The sequence below is a fragment of the Amblyomma maculatum genome, chromosome 1, assembly GCF_055883805.1.
Source record: "Amblyomma maculatum isolate TAMU_Amacu chromosome 1, ASM5588380v1, whole genome shotgun sequence".
NCBI classification, from domain to species: domain Eukaryota; kingdom Metazoa; phylum Arthropoda; class Arachnida; order Ixodida; family Ixodidae; genus Amblyomma; species Amblyomma maculatum.
This window is the reverse complement of record NC_139344.1, coordinates 207,257,255-207,276,255: the sequence shown is the minus strand read 5'-3', so window position 1 is coordinate 207,276,255 and position 19,001 is coordinate 207,257,255. Positions and strand designations below refer to the sequence as shown.

The window sequence follows — 19,001 nt, the reverse complement described above, 5'->3', positions numbered from 1 at the left end:
TAGAATATCTAGGCACTATACTCGAATGTATTGGTATCCATCCGGAAGTTGATGCATGCAGGCGCAATCACTGTTCCTGAAGCTCTGGGGTTTAGAGATACCAGTGGCCGGGGGGGTGAATAAACCGGCGGTGGAAACTAGCAAAAAACGACTGGAAGCTTGGTGGCTTAAAAGCAGAGAAGTGACATAATGTTAGTAATGTAGAAACAAAAATTTAATAAATAGAATGATGGTTTAGTTAACCAATCTAAATCAATAATTAAGATCTAAGGAGAAAAATGAGCACGATAGCTACTGCTACCACCCCATTTCAAAGGGAACGCTCCTATATTCCATCCAACCTCTATTACAATGCGATTTACACGCGCTGTAAGGAGGTGGCGAAGGAGAGGGTACAGCCTCCGCCCCCCCCCCCCCCCCGCCTCCCGACGCTGCCGCGGGCTTCCCTCTTTCCTCCCGGCGTCACTCGGAGACCTCTCCCCGGTCCGAGTCGAGGAGCGCGTCTGTCACAACCGTCGCAACTCTCACGGGGCTCTTCGGCAGTTCTCAGCTCCATGTACTCCATGCCATGTACACGAGCATAGTAAAGCCTGTTAGCGTACAGTACTAACTCGGTATTTGTTCCTTCTGGCCCGAACCCGCCGCAGTGGCGACTTCTCGCACAGCGGGTTGGGGGTCACAGCTGTCTGCTAGGGCTGGCACGCCGGGGTTAGAAGGTGACTGTAGCGTCTAGCCCCCCGTGGCGCATTATTTCGAGAGTAACCCCCATATATTCCTGACTAATTTGCCTGAACAGTTGTACACGGCAAATCAACACTGAAATAAAAACCCACCAAAATGGGAAGCACACGCAAGGAGGTGAGAAGAGTGTTCTGCTCGCCTGGCGTAGCTTCGCGCTCACAGCCCGTTGCTGTAGGTGCGTACGAGGACCGGGCGATTCTCGATGACGGCGGTCTCCCTGGCGAAATTCATGAACAGCGCGCGTGCGCGCTCAGCTCAACCGCCGAAGAGCCCCGAGAGAGTTGCCACAGACCAAGACAGACGCGCTCCTCGACTCGGACCGGGGAGAGGTCTCCGGGTGACGCCAGGAGGAAAGAGGGAAGCCCGCGGTAGCGCCGCCGCGGGAGACTGGGAGGCGGTGGGGGGTGGCCAGTGTGTCCTCGCCTCCGCCAACCTCCTTAACAGCAACTCGTGTTGCAATTACGCGCTGCCGTTATAATGGGGGTAGGGGATTGTGAATCCCCACAAGCGAAAGTTTTACTGGTCTTGCCCAGCCAAGGTCATCGGCGCCGCTATTTGACCTCAGGTGCGGCGCGAGGAGCCCACCGTGCTTCTTCGCAGCTGCCTCGCTTCTACTTCGCACACCTGCTGCTGCTTCTTCACACCTGGCAAACTTTATTCGTACCACTACATATTCCACTAATATACAACAATGCCTGACACATTGCCACTAGCCCCCTGCCTATTCTTTTCCTCCACCACTGCCTATCTCGCCACCTGACCTCCACTTTCAATGACCTCGGCATCTTCGTGCCGTCTAGACCATCCTTGAGGTTCACAGAACACCCTGGAGAAGTCGCGCGCTGAAACCAGTGCTTGGGCTGCCTGTTTCCTTGACGTTCACAGAGAGCCATGTATGAGTTAACCACAGCAAACCATGTCTGGCCCGGCTTAATAGAGCTCCTGATCTGTAAACTTGCAAATGGTTATCTATACAAGTCTAACGGCTTAGCAACACAGCATGACCAAACATAACAAAGATTTCCCTGGCAAAGCTGGTCTTAGCTGCAGCAATTTTTTGGACCACATGGGAACTAAAAAAATTCAAAAGAATGTGAAGGTCAAGGCAATGAATGGCTAGAAAAATTAGCAGAGGTTTAGCATAGTTAAACATATTCCACGAAAGCTTCACAGCATGGTTACGCTTGGTAGAACTCCTTCGTAGCCCGATCTGACATTGCTACAACACGCTAAGCGCAGCATCACCGCCACCGGCGTCCATGGCTGGCTGTGAGTCGAGGCCCAGTTGCACCTTGTTCTCATACCTATCGAGTGACGTCATGGCTGTTTCCATCGGCGATGGCGCGACATGACGTCACCCATGTGATCACGTGCTCCACCCCTTCCCCTCTCTCAGCTCCAAGTTTGAAAAACCAAAGGTCACGTCCAAAGGCCATGTCGAACTTTTGGTGCGACACCAAGGTGGTGCACAAGGTTACACTTAAAGCAGTCGATATTTTGGGGAAAGGAAGGCACATTATATAGCCACACTGTCCTGTGACTCCTTGAAGGTCAATGGCTAGCCCACACTGACATTGTCATTGGTGTATAGGGACCGGGCGCCCGTTGTATGGCGCCACCGTCGCCTCGGTGGAACAGCGCCGCCCGCGGCGGAGTGCCGAAACAGCGGAATGCCGAGGCAGCTGAGCGGCGCAGTCGTTTCCGTTCTGCGAGGCGTTTTTGAGCCTGTCCCTACCCGTCGTTTTGCGGTGTAGCTTTGAGAGCTTTGAGCTGCTTTGAGTAATTGCAAGGAGTATTTTTTGACGGGGAAATCTTGAAAAAGAAAAGGGCCGTTCTCGGCAGGGCGTGCGTTTTTTTTTTTTTTGAAACCGCCCGGCGCATGGTATTTCTGTTATATACTCGAAAATGCTGCGCGCGTGATTTCACCATGCGCTAGGAACACCTTCGTCAGGCACTTGTTAAGGCGACTTCGAAGACGGGAATTGCGCCTGCACTGCGCGTCTATCTTATATCTAGTCGAAATCTGCCTGAAGATCAAATACCGCCGAGCCGTGTAGCCATGGCGCCGAAGTGGTGGTAGTTGTAATGGTCAGCGTTCATGTAAAATGAAAAAGATGCTGCGCCTGTCTTTTTTGGTAATAGCTAGGCTCAAACGATTCAGAGTAGAATAATAGCAAATGACATTCCAGTTTCAACCTTGCAACGAGAGCTGTAAAAGGAGAAAAATAAACAAGCAAGACAGAAGTAGGATCCTATTTATGGTTGGATTAGCAAACACACATATACTTCCAGGACTTCCTGCACAATTACGCTACAATAGCTCACTGAACCCGGCCTTGAGACCATCAAACTTAATCATAATAGAAACCAAATGAGTAATACCACCTCAGCATCATTTTTACATATACGGCAATGCTCTTGTTGAACACGTCGGAGCTGCTACATATAATTGACTTAGAAAATATTATACTATGCATGCCTTTCTCCCGACATGCTGCGGAGGTTGTGAAAAGAAAAATTAAATTAAATTTCCTGCTAGCGTTCTCTCAGCGCAGGAAGTTCAATGCGATTGACCGCACCTGCCTTGAACATCTGAAGGCAATAGTCCAATACTGTCAAACTGTTAAATACGATCGAAAAAAAACACATTGTAATGTGTTGTAAGATATGCCACCGACAAGTAAGAGAGCGTTCTATTGTTAAATGAATCCCTCCGATGGCTCGTTCGCTAAGGTGGTCTACTTTCTCAGTGTACCACGAACTTGAGGGGCCGATACCTAGCTGACCTCGGGACACGACCATGCATGTAGTTTTCTATTTGCACGTAAAGGAATCCGGATAACTGAAAGCCATTCCTTTTGCAACTTTGTCACTGCAGCTTGCCGGAATGCTGCTAAATCTGTTTAGATTGTCCATAGAAGCAATTTCTGAGTGAGGTAAAACGGTCTTGTCATACTACGCCACAATCAGGAAATCTCACGTTCACTAAAAAGCCGATGAGAAACACATGTATTTAGGCAGGCCAGGAAATGGACGCTGCTGAGAAAATACGTAAAGCCGTGTCAGGTGCAAGGTGAATGCAAAAACAAAAAACTGCTACACGGCCTTCGAAATAAAAAAAAAATGCTATGTTTATGCTCGTTTCTACAAATTAAATTGTATTTCTTTTCTTGTTCGACTTTTATATGAAGCCGATAACAGATTTTGTGACCATGCGGTATTGATTGAGCTGTGAAATGAGTGATTTTATTAGGCGAAATGGACATGCCCCTAACAAATGTTAACAAATTCTAAGAGTATCAACGCAGAGCTCTCAGCGCATTTTCATTGGTTCACAAACGAAAAGAGGAAAAATGACAAGATCATGGTAATAGGAACTGTTCATGTCTCCTATCTGCTCTTTCTGTTAAGAGAAAAAAGTAAATTATCTTTGACTATGTCAGCGAAAGTATCCGCACAAACATTGTCTCTGCCCATCACTGAAGATCGTAACGCAGCCCGAACGACGATGGTGGAGCTGCCTTTTCTTTTTCCGAGCTGGGGTTTTCTTGTACACAGGCGGGGAAATGCTAGCGTTGTAACTTACGCTGTTGGGTTACTTCGATTTCCAATTGTCAATAAAGTGACTACAGATAAAGGAGTGCGGCTTCGGCTCCAAGACTCTCGTGCCGTCACTCCTGGGGAACAGAAGGCACAGAGCATCCGGTAGCAAGCGGAATTTTAAAAATTCAGCACTTTCCATGACCACACAGTAACCAAATACGTAGATTCGTGCCTTTGCCTTTCAAAGAACCATGCTTAGGTCACCCGCCACTCATGCTTCTGTGGAAACCTGTAGAAATGAATCGACTTAAAAACGTCCGACGAGTTTGCGTCACTGCCAGTGGAGCCAACAACGCACCACGTTTTGCCAGCCTTGTTCGGCCAGACTTCATTTCACTGGACATATTCACACAACTAGCCCAACTTTCTGTTCTCTTGAGGATATATTCACGCACGTCATCTAAACCTTAGGATTTCCAATTTCCACACAAACCAACAACATATAGTACCCTCCAATGCGCTGGCAATTCCGGCCGGCGCATTCCGGCGATTGAGCGATGCGCCGAGAGGCGGCGCCACCCGTTCAGCTGTCCGGTCCCTATAGGAAGGGAAATGCACAATATCTAACATATTTTCTGTGGACACCTAAACGACATAGCAAGTTCGTCCTCCTGCTCCTTGAAAGTCAAATTTAGTGTCACGCAAAGGCCTGCACTACCTAGCCTAGTGCTCAAAAATAGCTTCCTTTAAGCGATGGTGTCCATGGGACGATATGGCTTCACCACACTACGGCCGCCGCTCGAGTCCGGCCATGACCACGCAACTATCAACTTGTGAGCGCGCATTCTCGGCAAAAGGAGCGAGAGGAACATACAGCCTTTGGAAGTGTAGAACCCAGGGGGTCTGCTTCTCAGCTGTTGTAGTGCCGCTGAATTAGCATTAGTGAAGGTGCTTCTCTGGAGAGGGTTGGAGAAAAAAGAAACTTATCAAGATTCGGGCCACTGCAAATGCATTACAAGCCGCGCCAAGTGGCTCAGAAGCAGACCCCTTGGGCTCTACACTTTTGGCAAAGACTAGATTGTGCCCGAGAAAAAGAAAAATTAGCTGGTGGTTTAACTTTGGTTAACCCTGGAGGGAGGCGAAATCTTCATGAACATGGCTTTATGCCCATTGCCAAGCTTGGATTAAGCACATTGTGCATTTAACCAAACGTAAAGCCAGTTCATCAGTCTCTTTGGGATGCCACCTTTTCAGGGCCTCATTCCGACGTGCCTTCGCATTCTGACGCGCTAGTGCGGCAGGGTCATCTCGCGCAGTTGTAATCCAGACAGGAGCCCGGGAGCTCCTATTTATATACGTAGCGTCCCTCTACTTCACCTCACGTGACCTTGACCTTCACAGTGGTCACGGGCGACTTGGTGGCCTACGGTATTACGACCCAGTCACATTGCGATCCCTATGCTTAACACAGACATTTGACCTCTAAATCTCGTGACCTTGACTGTGGTCACGGGCCACTTGGTGGCCTACGTGACTACGCCCCAAAGTTACATGACGACCAGGCTTAACATAAACGTTTGACCTCTAAATCTTGTGACCTTGACAGTGGTCATGGGCCACTTAGTAGCCTACGTGACTGACCCAAAGTCCAGGCTTACAGGCTTAACACAGAAGCTTGACCTCTAAATCACGTGACCTTGACCGAGGTCATGGGCCACTTGATGGCATATGTGATTATGCCCATCAACAGGCTTCACAGAAGTTTGACCTCAAAATCTCATGATATTGACAGTGTTCAAGGGACACTTGGTGGCCTACGTGACTATGCCCGTCACATGGCGACTACAGGCTTAACACAGAAGTTTGACCTCTAAATCTCTCTTAAGGTGAAAACCGTGCATACCCCATGGCTCGAGCTACCTACTGTAGTGAAGCTTTTGCTTCAAAAAAGACGTTTGACATACCAATCAGAGCATGAAGGGGCGCAGCTGAGCTGGGCTAACCGATGCGTCGCCGACAGCCGCCACTGACGCACGCTGGCAGACCAGAAAACTGCATCGACGGTTCGCCTGCGATAGCTTAAGAGTGCCAGTCGGGCCTCCAACATGTGTCTTTCAAGCTGCCAAGTGCACTCCCCATAAGTGCACTTCTTGTACGCTTGAATGGGGTATTAGATATTTGTTTGAATTACCCTAAAGTAAAATTTGTAAGTCTGAGTAGTTGCGCATTTACTGTAGTGCAAATGTGCTCATGTGTACAGCTCCACTTTTCTGTGCAAAGCATAAGATTTGTTAAGCCTCTTTTCTATTAAAACCATGCTTCAATTTTTCATTTATGTCAACAAAAGTTCTATCACATTTTATGTACACTTGTCTTCATGATCCCTCTGAGCTGCAGGCCAGTCTTAATCAGGCACTTGTGCTGGATGTAGCAATTCTGATAGGAATGAACACAAAACTTGTGCTAATTACCCTGCCCCAGTCCTCAATTTCTAAAAAAACCCAGCAGAGCACCCGGGACATCATGTTGCGCAAGCAGCAGAACCGAAACAAACTGCAAAGTGCAAACAGCATATCCACACAATTGCGCTCCTTTGGATAGGCACATCACGCCTAGCAGCAAATTTTGCTGTTGGCCATGCACTGCCCGAGGTTCCTTATACGAACTTAACGAGAGACTGCTGTGGTTCAAAAATTTGGTTGTATAGCATGAGTTGCTTTGTAACTGCTCTGAAAAAATAAATGAATTGAATTGAAACCAAGTGGAATGCCGCCTACACGTTGCTGCCACGCGTAGCATGACGATATCCTTGCATATGCAGTGTGCCCTATAAGAAGATATCACCAATTTGAGCGTTGCTTACATTCCCATATTAGTTTTTATAATTAAATGCAGTTTTCAAATGGTTTGCTCACCTTAGGCATAATCAGCTGGCCACTCGGCATAATCAGCTGGCCTGAGGTCCCCCATCAGCCTCCATTTCAGTGTGTGCGCTGCTCGCATTTTTAAATGGTAGATAAAATGGCAGCAGCTCGAAATGAGTGCTGAAACTTCAACGGACCAATGAATGGGCTTCAACGGAGCACCACTGAATTACAGAGCAGTGCATATGTTTCAATCTTCCCAATTTTTATCAGGATGGTGCAGCTGCTTTGGTTTGGCGCAGTTTGTTGTAATGATAGCATCAGTAACCACTTTTACCTTCCAGCAGCGGAATAAAAAGCAATGAAGAAATCAAGCTCAAAGATGCAAAGGTGGTCAATGTTCAAGCGAAATGTTTGGTTTTGGTGCGGTTTATGGGGTTTTAGCGTCTCAAAGCAACTCAGCTATTAGAGACATCGTAGTAGAGGGCTCCGAACATTTCGACCACCTGAGGTTCTTTAACATGCACAGACATCGCACCGTACACGAGCACCACGGCCAGAATTTGATCCTGTATCCTTGGGTACAGCAGTCGTATGCTTAACCACTGTGCGTCCAGCCACAGTGGTTCAATGGTTAGTGCACTCAACTGCTGTGTCTAAGGTAACTGCAACTGGATTAATAGCTATTCTGCTCAAGTTTTTCCTTACCACGCTCATTACGCATGGCTCACTGATGACCTACAAATATTAAACATTATTTCAAACTAACTGGACCACTTTCAAACTTGCAAGGCCATAATTTAAATAAAAAAAAATAAAAGTCTCATTTCAGTGGCATGTGAGCTCTGGTCAGTTAAGGTTTTATTTGTTAACTCAATACATTACTGAAGTGAAACTATTTTACACATAGCATGGGGATGCCCATAGGCACCACCTGAAGGCCATAATATCGGGGCACTAGAATAATGGGAGACCTCACTACTCCGCTCTGACTCAGGGACTCAAATACAGGTCGTCTGACTGGCCAAAGACACTGCCAGGATCTAAGAATTTCTATAGCCATCCCCTGGGAAGGCTAAAGCCCTCCCTGTATCTGTTGGACAATGAAGTTAGTCTGCCCACCCATCAATAAGCAGAGCTTTTAGTCACCCTGGTTCAAAACATTTGGGGCACCTGATACACTTTACATTATTTTTTCTTTCATGGCATTTGCATATCTCCTGCTGTATTCAATAAACTATTGTACTTCCAAATTTTTCGTGTATTAAAATTACATATTCTGATTAAATGTCTGTCACTTAGAAATACATTTACGCCATCTGGAATGTGGGAATAAATATACAGCTCATTCCTGATATATCCAATATAGTGCAATATAAAAAAAAATTACTCTTCAGCGTCACCTTAAAGGTATGATGTGGTAGTGGTCATCTGGCTTGTTTCCGCATTGAGGAATTGAAAGAAGACGTACAGCGAAAGCCACTTCAAAATAAAGAAGGCTGAAGCCACAAAGGAGCATTCTACCCAGACACAGGTTCCGCAAATTAACTTTATTTTGTGTGGTCGTCACTTGTTAGGGCAGCAGTGTATATCAGATTCCACTGGCTGCCGCCACTATGCCACATCAAGAGCATAAGAAGCATAAAGATGCACTTTACTTGCCTAATTACTACTTCCATAATTTGAACTTTTCTAATTAGACATATTCATCAGCATACTCTCTAAAAATACCACTTTATGTGACACCACACGACATGCATGTAGAAGCTTGCTTTTGTGGCAGTCAGTAGTGTGCGTCAGTAGCGTGACCCCCCTTGGCTATTTTGACATCTGATTTAATTGGCTCTAATTTAATTAATTAACTAATTATTCTACATGCACCAAAATTTTTCCCCTGCGTGATTTTTTTTATCCTCCATCTAGTGTAACTATTCACTTTCTTATAATTTGTTTTCTTCGAACATAACCCTGCTGAAAAACGTCGTGACATGACCTTGAAAACATACCAGTCTTATTGGCTTAATTGGCTCTAAATAGCTAATTACTCTGCATGCACCAAATTTCTTCCCTGGCATAATTTTTTCTTTATCTAGTGAAACCATTCATTTTCTTATCATTTGTTTTGTTCCAATGTAATCCTGCCAACAAACTTCTGGTGACAAGACCTTGAAAACATGCCCATTTAATGCTTACACATTAAAAAGGAATTGTAATGTCACTTGCAAGAAAGAGCCCTCCTCCATGCTGCAGCAAAAACTTTCTTTTTTGTATCAAAAGTGTTGGTAAGCCAGAGCATTAATGCTTTCAGGTTCTTTATGGAATACATTTTGGTATATTTCAGATTCTGAAAATATTCTTTCCCTTGCAATAAATGTAATGATGTGCCTTGCCATGCGGAGCACTTGACTGCTGTGCCCAAGGATGCGGGATCGAATCCCGGCCACGATGGCTGCTTTTCGATGGAGGTGAAACGCAAGGCGTCTGTGTGCTGCGTGATGTCAATGCACGTTAAAGAACCTCAGGTGGTCAAATTTCCAGAGCCTTCCACTACGGCTTATCTCACAACCCAAGTTGCTTTGGGACGTTAGACCCCATAAACGAACTAAAACCAAATGTAATGATGTATTTGCCAGGATCCTATAAAATGTGACGTTCATAACAGATTTTTGTTTGCAATCCACAGCAAAAATTGCACTATTACTTAGCTTCATTCTGATGTGATGCATGTGAACACTTTCCTGTCTGCCGGAAACGGGGTGGTTTTCAGGTGTCATTATTATTTTTTTCTTTACCAAAACTTGCTTGGTACTGGAGTGTCTAGTATCAAATTATAGAGGAGGATTCCTCTTTACAATGGTATTAATGACAATCAACATATTTATTGAGTAAGTGATAAAAAATACTATCAGCAAAAAATTGGTTAAAAAACAAAACTCACAAAAGCATCAAAGGTTCTTGACACACAAAAAAAAAAATAAAAAACAAGGACCAATGTAACATTGCAGCAAATTCTAGCTTTCTGTGTACAGCATTCGCTGAGTTAGGAAAGAAAACAGTAGTCGGGCTCGACCACGCCGAGGTCGACCCCTGGCTGTCCTCTAGCAGAAAACACGACTCCCTGCGCTGCAGGCGGCAAGTAATATTGCCAAAGGACATTGTCACCCTGCAGATAACAGTTGTGATCTTCAGAACAGTGATCTCTTCTGATCAGCGCGCAGCAAAAGCGAAACTTTTCGGGGGCAAAAGCGAAACTTATCGAGGCATGGCTGTCGAGGTTCCGGGTTGGTTTACGTAGCTTCACTGTCAGTGCTAAAGTCTGAAGAGCTGAATTCACCTTCAGAGTCATGACTGCTACTGTTTGCATTCAAAAACGAGCTCTCCGATGTGTCAACTTCTGCGGAAACGCGCTGTTTCCGTGCAGCAGGAGCGCGCGACGTCACCGCCATGATGTAAACAAGAAGTGCCGGTCACCTGATTCCGGAGATCATCTGGACGGGCGTGGCACAGCAGAAAAAATAAATAATAATAATTGGTTCACAGGAAAGGAAAGGCACAGTATCTGTCACACCTGTCCTGTGGACGCCTGAACCTCGCCGTAAAGGAAGGGAGGAAGGTGGGAGTGAAAGTGGAAAGAGAGAAAGGGGTGCTGTAGTGCAGGGCTCCGGAGTAATTTCGACCACCTGGAGATCTTTAACGTGCACTGACATCGCACAGCACACGAATGCCACTTCGTTTCGCCTCCATCAAAAAAAAAATAAAACCAAAAGCCAAACTGAAAGTAGGGTTCCTCTATTTCTCACTGGATGATGCCACTTGTCAAAGAGCGCTATGAAAGCAAGAAAATTCAAATCGTAAACCATCGATAGCGGGCTATCGATGGAAATAGACGTGGAAATGAAAGTGTTAACGTGACTAATGCATAATTTTCATTTGAATAATAAAATACAACAAAAATGAATTTGTCCCACTGTGAGAAAAGAGTTAATGCTCTACCTGGGAGGTATTGTAGAATGAGTAATATAAAGCTCACAGCATTAAGAGAGAGCACCAGGAGAAGGTATACATACTAGGCAAAATCATGCAGGTGAAGAGAAGTTTTGAGAGATTTGCTGCCGACCTAAGCATATAAGGCCACTATGCAGCAGCTCACCTCACTTTCTGGAACGCAAATAACCAAAGTAAAATTTACCCGTATACACCACTCAAGCTTCTTCTTACAGGCTCCGTAACTTCCTACTAATGGAGATACATACAGTCCTCTGCAGGAAAACAACGCAATCTCAGTTGGCAGCCAACTAGGGCCAAATATTAGGTAGTCCCTTCCATATACTGCCACTGCGGCACAAACAACTAGCTACAAGAAAAACAAACACAAGAAAGCAGGGAGAGCAGTATATTTTAACAGCATATTTGACCACTACATCAACAAGTTCAACACACCAGGCTGCATTGTGGACTAGATTGGGTAGCAGAGCCAGGCTGCCCCAAGAGTGGCTATATAAGAAATAAAAGCCTTTGGGATACAATTGTGCAAGGGTCATTAAGATATACAGCACTCTTCTGTGCTTAGGTTTTCCAAGCCAGAAGTCAGGAGGCGTGTCATAATACCACGCGAGAGGTAGCACGAAGTAACAGATGATGGAGAGTCATAGAAGGAAGTCATATTCTTCGCGTCAGAGTCCTGGGGGTGCTGCTCGCTCTTGAATATCTTACAAGCATCTTCAATCAGCTGGACACAACAAAGTTTAGTGGTTAGTTCCAATTGCTTGCACAGCAGACATGCCACATAAAGCTTTTGAATTATAAGTGCTGGAAAATAAACCTGCACAATCCTATCTTTACTGCTATTTTTTAAACATACTGATCAGTTAAGGAATGACAGTGAAATTAATTACAGCTGCAAGGGAGCTGTTTGGTGGTATGTTCAAGACTTTTTCTGCTGCTTTACACACACACTCTTGACTCCAGTAAAGTGACTAATACCATCTTATAAGGGCATGGGAACAAAGCTACAGTGAAAACTACAGCTACGCTGGTCCAATCAGAATAAAGAACGCAATAAATGACTGTACCACTTTGTAACTCCATGTCGTGTTCTTTTCAGTTGTCTGCTATAACTGTTGCTACAAAGAGCTTAACAATGACAGTTTGTTTCAGACTAGATGTCTTTGGGTTGTTGCAGATGTAAAAGTTGTCATTACAGGTGGTAACATGAGACAACTAGTTTACTATCAGCCTCCACAAAACTTTGGGAATCAATAATAATACTGACCACAGGAGAAAGCAGAAGCACTTCATATTTAACTGAACTGCGTAACTGAAACTTGTATAACACAATGCAAGAAGAATTCGAGACCTCAAGAAAAGATGTGCAATTATAATGCAATCTCAACCTGTGAATGTCAACTACACCTGAGAGCTCGAAAAGAAAAACAAAGATGGCGCTCGAAAATACCGAAGCAATCGATACACAATATTATTTTCGAGAAAGAACATCTCCCAAATGCGCGCAACTATCCACGATTGTAGAAAATTTCCTGGCACATTAACGCATGCAGCCTACCACGAAGCAGAGGCAGCCATCACCGTCATGCCGCTGCTGCTGCGAGTTTCATGCTACCCCTCCTGTGCTGTGCGCCCTTCTTTCCTTTCGCTACCACTCTTGGCTATTTCTGCGCCTTCTCTTTTTCAGCGGCTGGCATCTCTTCTTTCAATGTTCACTGACAAACTCCATGGTCCAGGGCGAAGCACAAGGTCAACAAGTTGGTTTCGCCTAGCAGATCGCAAGCTTAAAGGTAAAGGTTGCTGTAGCTATCTTGAGGAGCAACAACAAAGAAAGAAAGTCGTATTATATCAGTGCCTTGATTTTAGTACATATAATACCAGATGCGAACTGGAACAGGCGACTAAAAAAAAAAAGAAGCGTTATATTCACGTAAACATGGTAAATGGATACATGTCTGTGCATGCCCCCGCACGACCCCCCCCCCCCCCCCCCCTCCTCCCAACTTTCACTTTAAAGCAGCACAGGTATAGTAACGGACCTAGGGCAGGCCCAACGTGAGCCACATTTCAGAGGTCTGCATACATGACATGGGTTGCACAATTGAACAAGTACCATAATGCCAACAGCAGTAGTGCCTGACATCTAATAAGGAACACAACAGTTGTTTCAAGATTAAAAGCTGCAAAGCAATCTCAAGCACACACTGATCAGATATTCTGCTGTGTAACGAGACAGTAACTGAGGCAACAGAGGTTATAATTCACAGCAACTTAACTGGTGACTGCCAGTGCTCTGAAAAATGAAAATCCTTTCTTTTTTCTTTTTTTGAGGACTTAGTTACGCTCCTGTGAGGTTATTTCTCCATTCATTTATTCCAGGTTGACAAAAAAAAGTACCTATATGCTTACACAACCTGACTGTTTAGGCATTTCTGTCAGCATTTGGTACACAATACGTGTTTACAAGGTCTCATTATGCTTGCCTTAAACAGAGCTACTGTACTGACAAAACAATAAAAACAAGTCTACCCTGAAATGACCAATCTGTAGTGTCGCATTTGCTGCTGACCCATATAGTAGAGTTAAAAGGCCTTTCTGCACAAAGCATGGAACGACAGCATAGCATAAATATAGTGCCACTTGCATATAAATAAGCACACATACCACATCCAAGTCAACTTTTTCACTGAACGAAAACTCTGGATTCCTTTTCAAGATCACATCAATCACCATGAGCAGCTGAAACGAAAGCATAAATGTCAACTTCGGAGAACTTTGGCTTACTCTTCGCAAAAATACAGTTAAATTCAAGAAGTCCATTACCTCAATCATAACATGCCGGTATTCGGGCAGGGATATGTGGCTTAGTAGCAGTTCCACTTGAAGAGCAAAGTTTAGATCATATATAGTCAATTCACTGAGCGTAGGTTGCTGAAAAGTAAATGCATAAATAAAAAATGTCAAATGAATACTATTAAACTCGCAGGAAAATTTATAGCCAAGTGATTACACTCAGCTTTAACGAGAATAATCAAAGAGATGGAGACACTAACTTCTGCCAATGCTTTGAAATGATGCGCATGACATTAGCAAAGATGAATCACCACATGAAATTCTCAAGTGCTCAATAAAAATTATGGGAACATTTATGTCACCCAAAGAGTGAAATGCAATAGCATTATATCCAACACTGCTGCTACAAGTTTCTCTCATTGCAGCTCAACGTAAACATTTTTTTTTTTTTTTTTTGCACTTGCAGACCGGTTACAGGGTGCAGTTTCCACTCTCTATGGCCGTTGGTGCCAGTAAGACGCCAATCCTTTCTGGCTTTCGGAGTCGCTGTTAACAGTATCAGTGCAGAATGCCAACTACTGCTGTGCAGCTAGTGTACGGATGTCAAATTACTTTTAAATGTTGCTGCTTTGCTGTGGATGTCATTTGTGTATTTGAAGCAATATGCAAGGAAATTAGAGCTCGTGCAGTCTATTGGCAAAAAAAAAGAAAAAATAGATGACTTTTTCTACACCTGGTGCACATTGTGGCCAGTCCGCCGTTATTTCTTTCTTTCGTTTTTGAGACATATTGCGAGTTCATGCTCCTGTCTGGGTGGACAGGACGGCTGTGAGTTGTAGGAGAAAAAAACTATCATGAAGCCCATGTGCCGGCTTATTTCAGTACTGGCAGTAGCTGCAGAAATGCGAGAATGACCTAGATGTTTTCACTGCAGTAATATTTTGCACCACTATCCTGTGGCTGCATTATTTTCACAGAGTACTAACAAGCACCTTGGTTGGGCTTTGTTAATGTTGACGAGTTCTTAATGAATTCATTGTACACAAAGAGAAGGTCAATGTGTGCATGCCTGTAAGCTTGCTCAGTTTAGACAAGCACTGATACAGTACAAAGAACAACTAATGCTTTTATATACATAATGCGCGGAACCATAATGAGATTCAACATGATAGAATTTTTTATACTTCAGCATATTCCGGCTGGCTACATCTGGAGGTGCTAACTCTGGTGCAGTTTCCTGCTTAACTTCGTCAGAGCACAGCCAAATACAACTAAGTGCCTGACGCGGCGTCTGGGCAACGTGCTTGGTCATTTCCTGAAGCAAAAATGTTAACAGAAGATAAAAGTTATATTTGGTAACTGATGAAGAGATGACATGAATATTCACATTCAGTTTTAAATACTGTGCACAGTGCTGAGTGATGAACATCATAAGTGTGCCTGAACCATTGTGGTCAGAACATGTATTCGCTCTTTAAACTGAGCACTGAAAAGTAAGCTTGCAGGCAATACTTCGCTTGTAATATATGGAGTTTGAAAATAAATTATGAGGCCCAAAAATAACATTAGGCAGGGAATTAAAAAAAAAAGAATGTGCAAACGGCAACACACTCAAGCCGATACGGGCAGTCAGACACATAAATTAACGAGTTGGGTGGTTAAATGATACATTTTGCAGAAAGAACACATATACTATGTGCATTCATACAAAGTTTTGGTGGCATCTACGTAGTCTACAGAAAGAACAGAAACAGAGCTTTGCAGCCGAGTGCTAGCACGCTGGCAGCCATCAAAACCAGATGGCCCGAAGACCAGCAATGGAGGAATGGTCACTTCTCGATCAATCAGAAAATTTTGCGATGCCACTGCACTTTTTCTGCTCATGTGGACTCTAATGCTATTGCACTAACAATCTGTAATTGAACCGAAAGTTAGTGCACTTTTTAGTGCATTAGCACTACTGCCCCATTTCTCTGATTGCAGGTAGTAGCTGACAGGTAATAGTTGAGACTAAAATAGACTAAAATAAGACACTTTCTGGCTGCAAATGAGTTTTAAACTCACGACGGCATGAACAGATCAGCTTTGCAGTCCTCCGAATTAGACCACTAAGTTATCCCTGCAGCCAAACGCCCCATGTGTTTAACAGCAGCACTGTGCTTCATCAGCTTCAGTCCATGAATAACGGTTGCAGAACACACTTCTATCCCAGTGTCCTTTTAATGTGCGTTAAGCAGCCCCAAAATTTTAGTGTGCCACCACTACGGCCACCACTTGCCGATATCACAGATCTTTGTTTGAAGCCTGCTTGATGTTGAAAACCTATTCTTGAACCGAAAATAACTGCATCTGGCTTAACCACGCTTCACTGTCCTTTGTTTTCTTAAGCTGTAGTTTCAGTTTTGGCTTCAGGTTACCAAATGATGGTTGTGACATCGCAAGTGATTATGAGATCAAGTGAGGAATATAAAAGCTGGAATGTAATTGCTACTTGGTTGTTTCAATGTTGCCCTGAATTATAGTAACCTCCATAGAGCGACCAGTCTTTAATGGATAACAATGTCATGCCTTCAGTGTTGCCGTTGCACATATATTTTTCAACACAAATTGTTCAGGAACCCTTAAACAATTTTTTTAGGTTGCAGAAGTTTTGTACACTGATTTGTAAACAATTCTTTGTGGCAAATAAGCATTTCAAACATGACCTCTTAGCCTAAACAGCTCCAGAAGCTGCAACGACAGTGACTGGATAAAGAGCTATCACAGTACAGTTTCTATGTGCCTCATTTAGTATCATGTTCATTTGTGACGTTGCAACCAGCATTCAACTACTGAAACCAAAACTGTGTGAGAGAAGAGATCCAATTATAAATTACCTGACAACACACAAATTTTACATGGTGGTCCATGCTTACTAGCGCTGAAAAGCACAAAGAAAAACTTTATGCCGCTACACAATACTCTAGAACAGAACAGCGCGAAGACACGGGACGACAGAAAAGAAGCACAGACACGAGCGCTGACTTACAACAGAGTGTATTTCGTGCAAGAATGCTACATAATACACAATATATCCCTGCACTGCTTCTTAATGTAGCCAGTCCTCAGTTATGGGAATTCATGATTATGCAGCCAGCTCTTACTAAAGCTAGGAGACCACAGGTTCCTTTATGAAATTACTTCTCATCCTAACAATACCGTTGGTAGTGCTCTGTTGATGGCCTTCCAGACTGTCCAAATGAAAACTTTTCAATAGCTGACAGTTCTAAGTTTACTGTCCATGAAATGCTCTTGCACAAGAATTCTGCAAAAAGGCTAACGATATGCTTCAGTAACTTTGGTTTGCTTGTTTATGCTTCCTAGCTGTAGCTAAGCTGTTTCAGTCAAAGAAGCTGTTCCGCGCGTTCATTGAGGCTTTTGTTGACCCCTGGTGCTCACCCCTGACCCATCACAAATCTTGCAGCTACCACCGCAAGCGTTTCATATTTTAACGTGAAACCACTCACCCATCCGTCCTACCCCGAACAAGAAAACTGTCAATGTTCTTGTGGCCAGCCTAGTTGCCATGGCAACAGTGCTCTCTTGACGTGCGTGACTGGCACCAAGACATACAGGAGCCGGGCAGAGCAATGCTTTACTCCTGATTGATGTAAAGTTTTAGCATGAAAGCCCTACTTCATGCCGTCCAACTCAAACAAAAAACGTAACTTAAACCTGCTGAGCTCAAGGGGGTGGGGGGAAGAACCCAGGGATTCCTTGTGAGATGCAAGTATGGAATGTTGTCATTATCGCCGCAGTCAATTATGCTACAGGTTAAACTGACACATTCTCGTGCTCTGCATTGAGAGTCATCGTCTCCACCAACTTCCATCTGTGTGAAAAAGCTTTTGCACGTCCTATTCGGTTTAACTACATTAAAACCCTACCACTTTTTTTATCTCCCTCCTTTTTATCCACTGATTTTCTGCTCTAAACTGGAACACATGAACTTCAAGGACAGGCTTACCTGTGGTAGATGGTGCCCTGCAACAACAATGCCACCTGGTGTCCGTGTCATGACATCCCACACCCTATCAAAGAAGTCCTTGGGTACTCGGCATAGTGCACCTTCTATCTGCCTTGTGCAATGTTGAGACAGTCTGGTTCACACATACACGTACAAAAGAAAGAAAGAAAGAAAGAGCAGTGAGCACAAATTTCAGAACTGCTGCTGAACAGAGAGAATGTATAGTTTCCTGCAATTCTGCGAAAAATCGCAGATTCAACGAATTTTGACGGAACTGTGTGTCAGCATTTCATTCTCATCATTTTATGCTCTTGTTGCTATAGAAAACAGTAGGAATATAAAATGATGAGAAAATGACTAATTGCACGCTTTTGATACCTCAAAAGAATTTTAAAGGGTTTCAACATAATCTGAAACTATTCAGGTCAACCATAGCTGAGGGATCCCCCAAACGAGGTCAAGGCAGCAATATAAAATATGGGATCAACAGATATAGTATTCACGTTATTGAAAAGGCAACGCTTCGTATAAGCACTGTTGAATCGAGTGAAGCAAAACCACCAGTACGTTAATGCATGCAGTCGCGCATGCAGCAGGAGCAACCGCCACTGTCATTGTCATGCCATAACTACTTAGTGTCACCGCTACTACCACCACAGTTCAGTAGGTGACAAGGGCACAAGCTACACGCTATGGCCTCAGAGAACAGGCATGGTGGTAAGGTTTGTTCAACAACCTCTTTGTTGAACAATTTTAAATTGTTTTTAACGTAAACTACAGCAAGCTGTGAAAGCCTAAAAATTTCGTTTTGGCTGAAACCTCTTTGTTGGACAATTTTAAACAGTTTTTAACATTAACTACAGCAAGCTGTGAAAGCCTAAAAATATTGTTTTGGCTGAAACATTGTCAAGGTTAATGTAAGAAATTTCCGAAAAGCCACATTTTTTGCATTTCAGTAAAGCCAGAGATTGTAAAAAATTCATTTTTTTTTTGTTCTATTTATAAAGTCACATGAAATAACCACGCAAGTAAAATATTCTAAAATAATA

The 19,001-nt window shown here is 43.9% G+C and overlaps 2 protein-coding genes across 4 annotated transcripts in view; one reads left to right on the top strand and one right to left on the bottom strand.

Annotated features, from left to right (window-relative positions):
* Positions 1-19,001, top strand: part of LOC146205443 (uncharacterized) — a 40,494-nt gene that overhangs the window by 19,974 nt on the left and 1,519 nt on the right. The window contains exon 3 of the mRNA XM_084590121.1: positions 12,841-12,943. Coding sequence (XP_084446247.1) covers positions 12,841-12,943 — 103 coding nt within the window. The remainder of the gene's footprint in view (positions 1-12,840; positions 12,944-19,001) is intronic.
* Positions 11,525-19,001, bottom strand: part of LOC146205442 (putative phosphorylase b kinase regulatory subunit beta) — an 86,533-nt gene continuing 79,056 nt past the window's right edge. For all 3 annotated transcript variants that reach the window (XM_084590111.1, XM_084590113.1, XM_084590112.1), the window contains 4 exons: positions 17,953-18,085; positions 13,977-14,084; positions 13,818-13,892; positions 11,525-11,877 (listed from right to left, as the gene is read on the bottom strand). In XM_084590111.1, the coding sequence (XP_084446237.1) occupies positions 11,689-11,877; positions 13,818-13,892; positions 13,977-14,084; positions 17,953-18,085 (505 nt within the window). In that variant the 3' untranslated portion in view covers positions 11,525-11,688. The remainder of the gene's footprint in view (positions 11,878-13,817; positions 13,893-13,976; positions 14,085-17,952; positions 18,086-19,001) is intronic.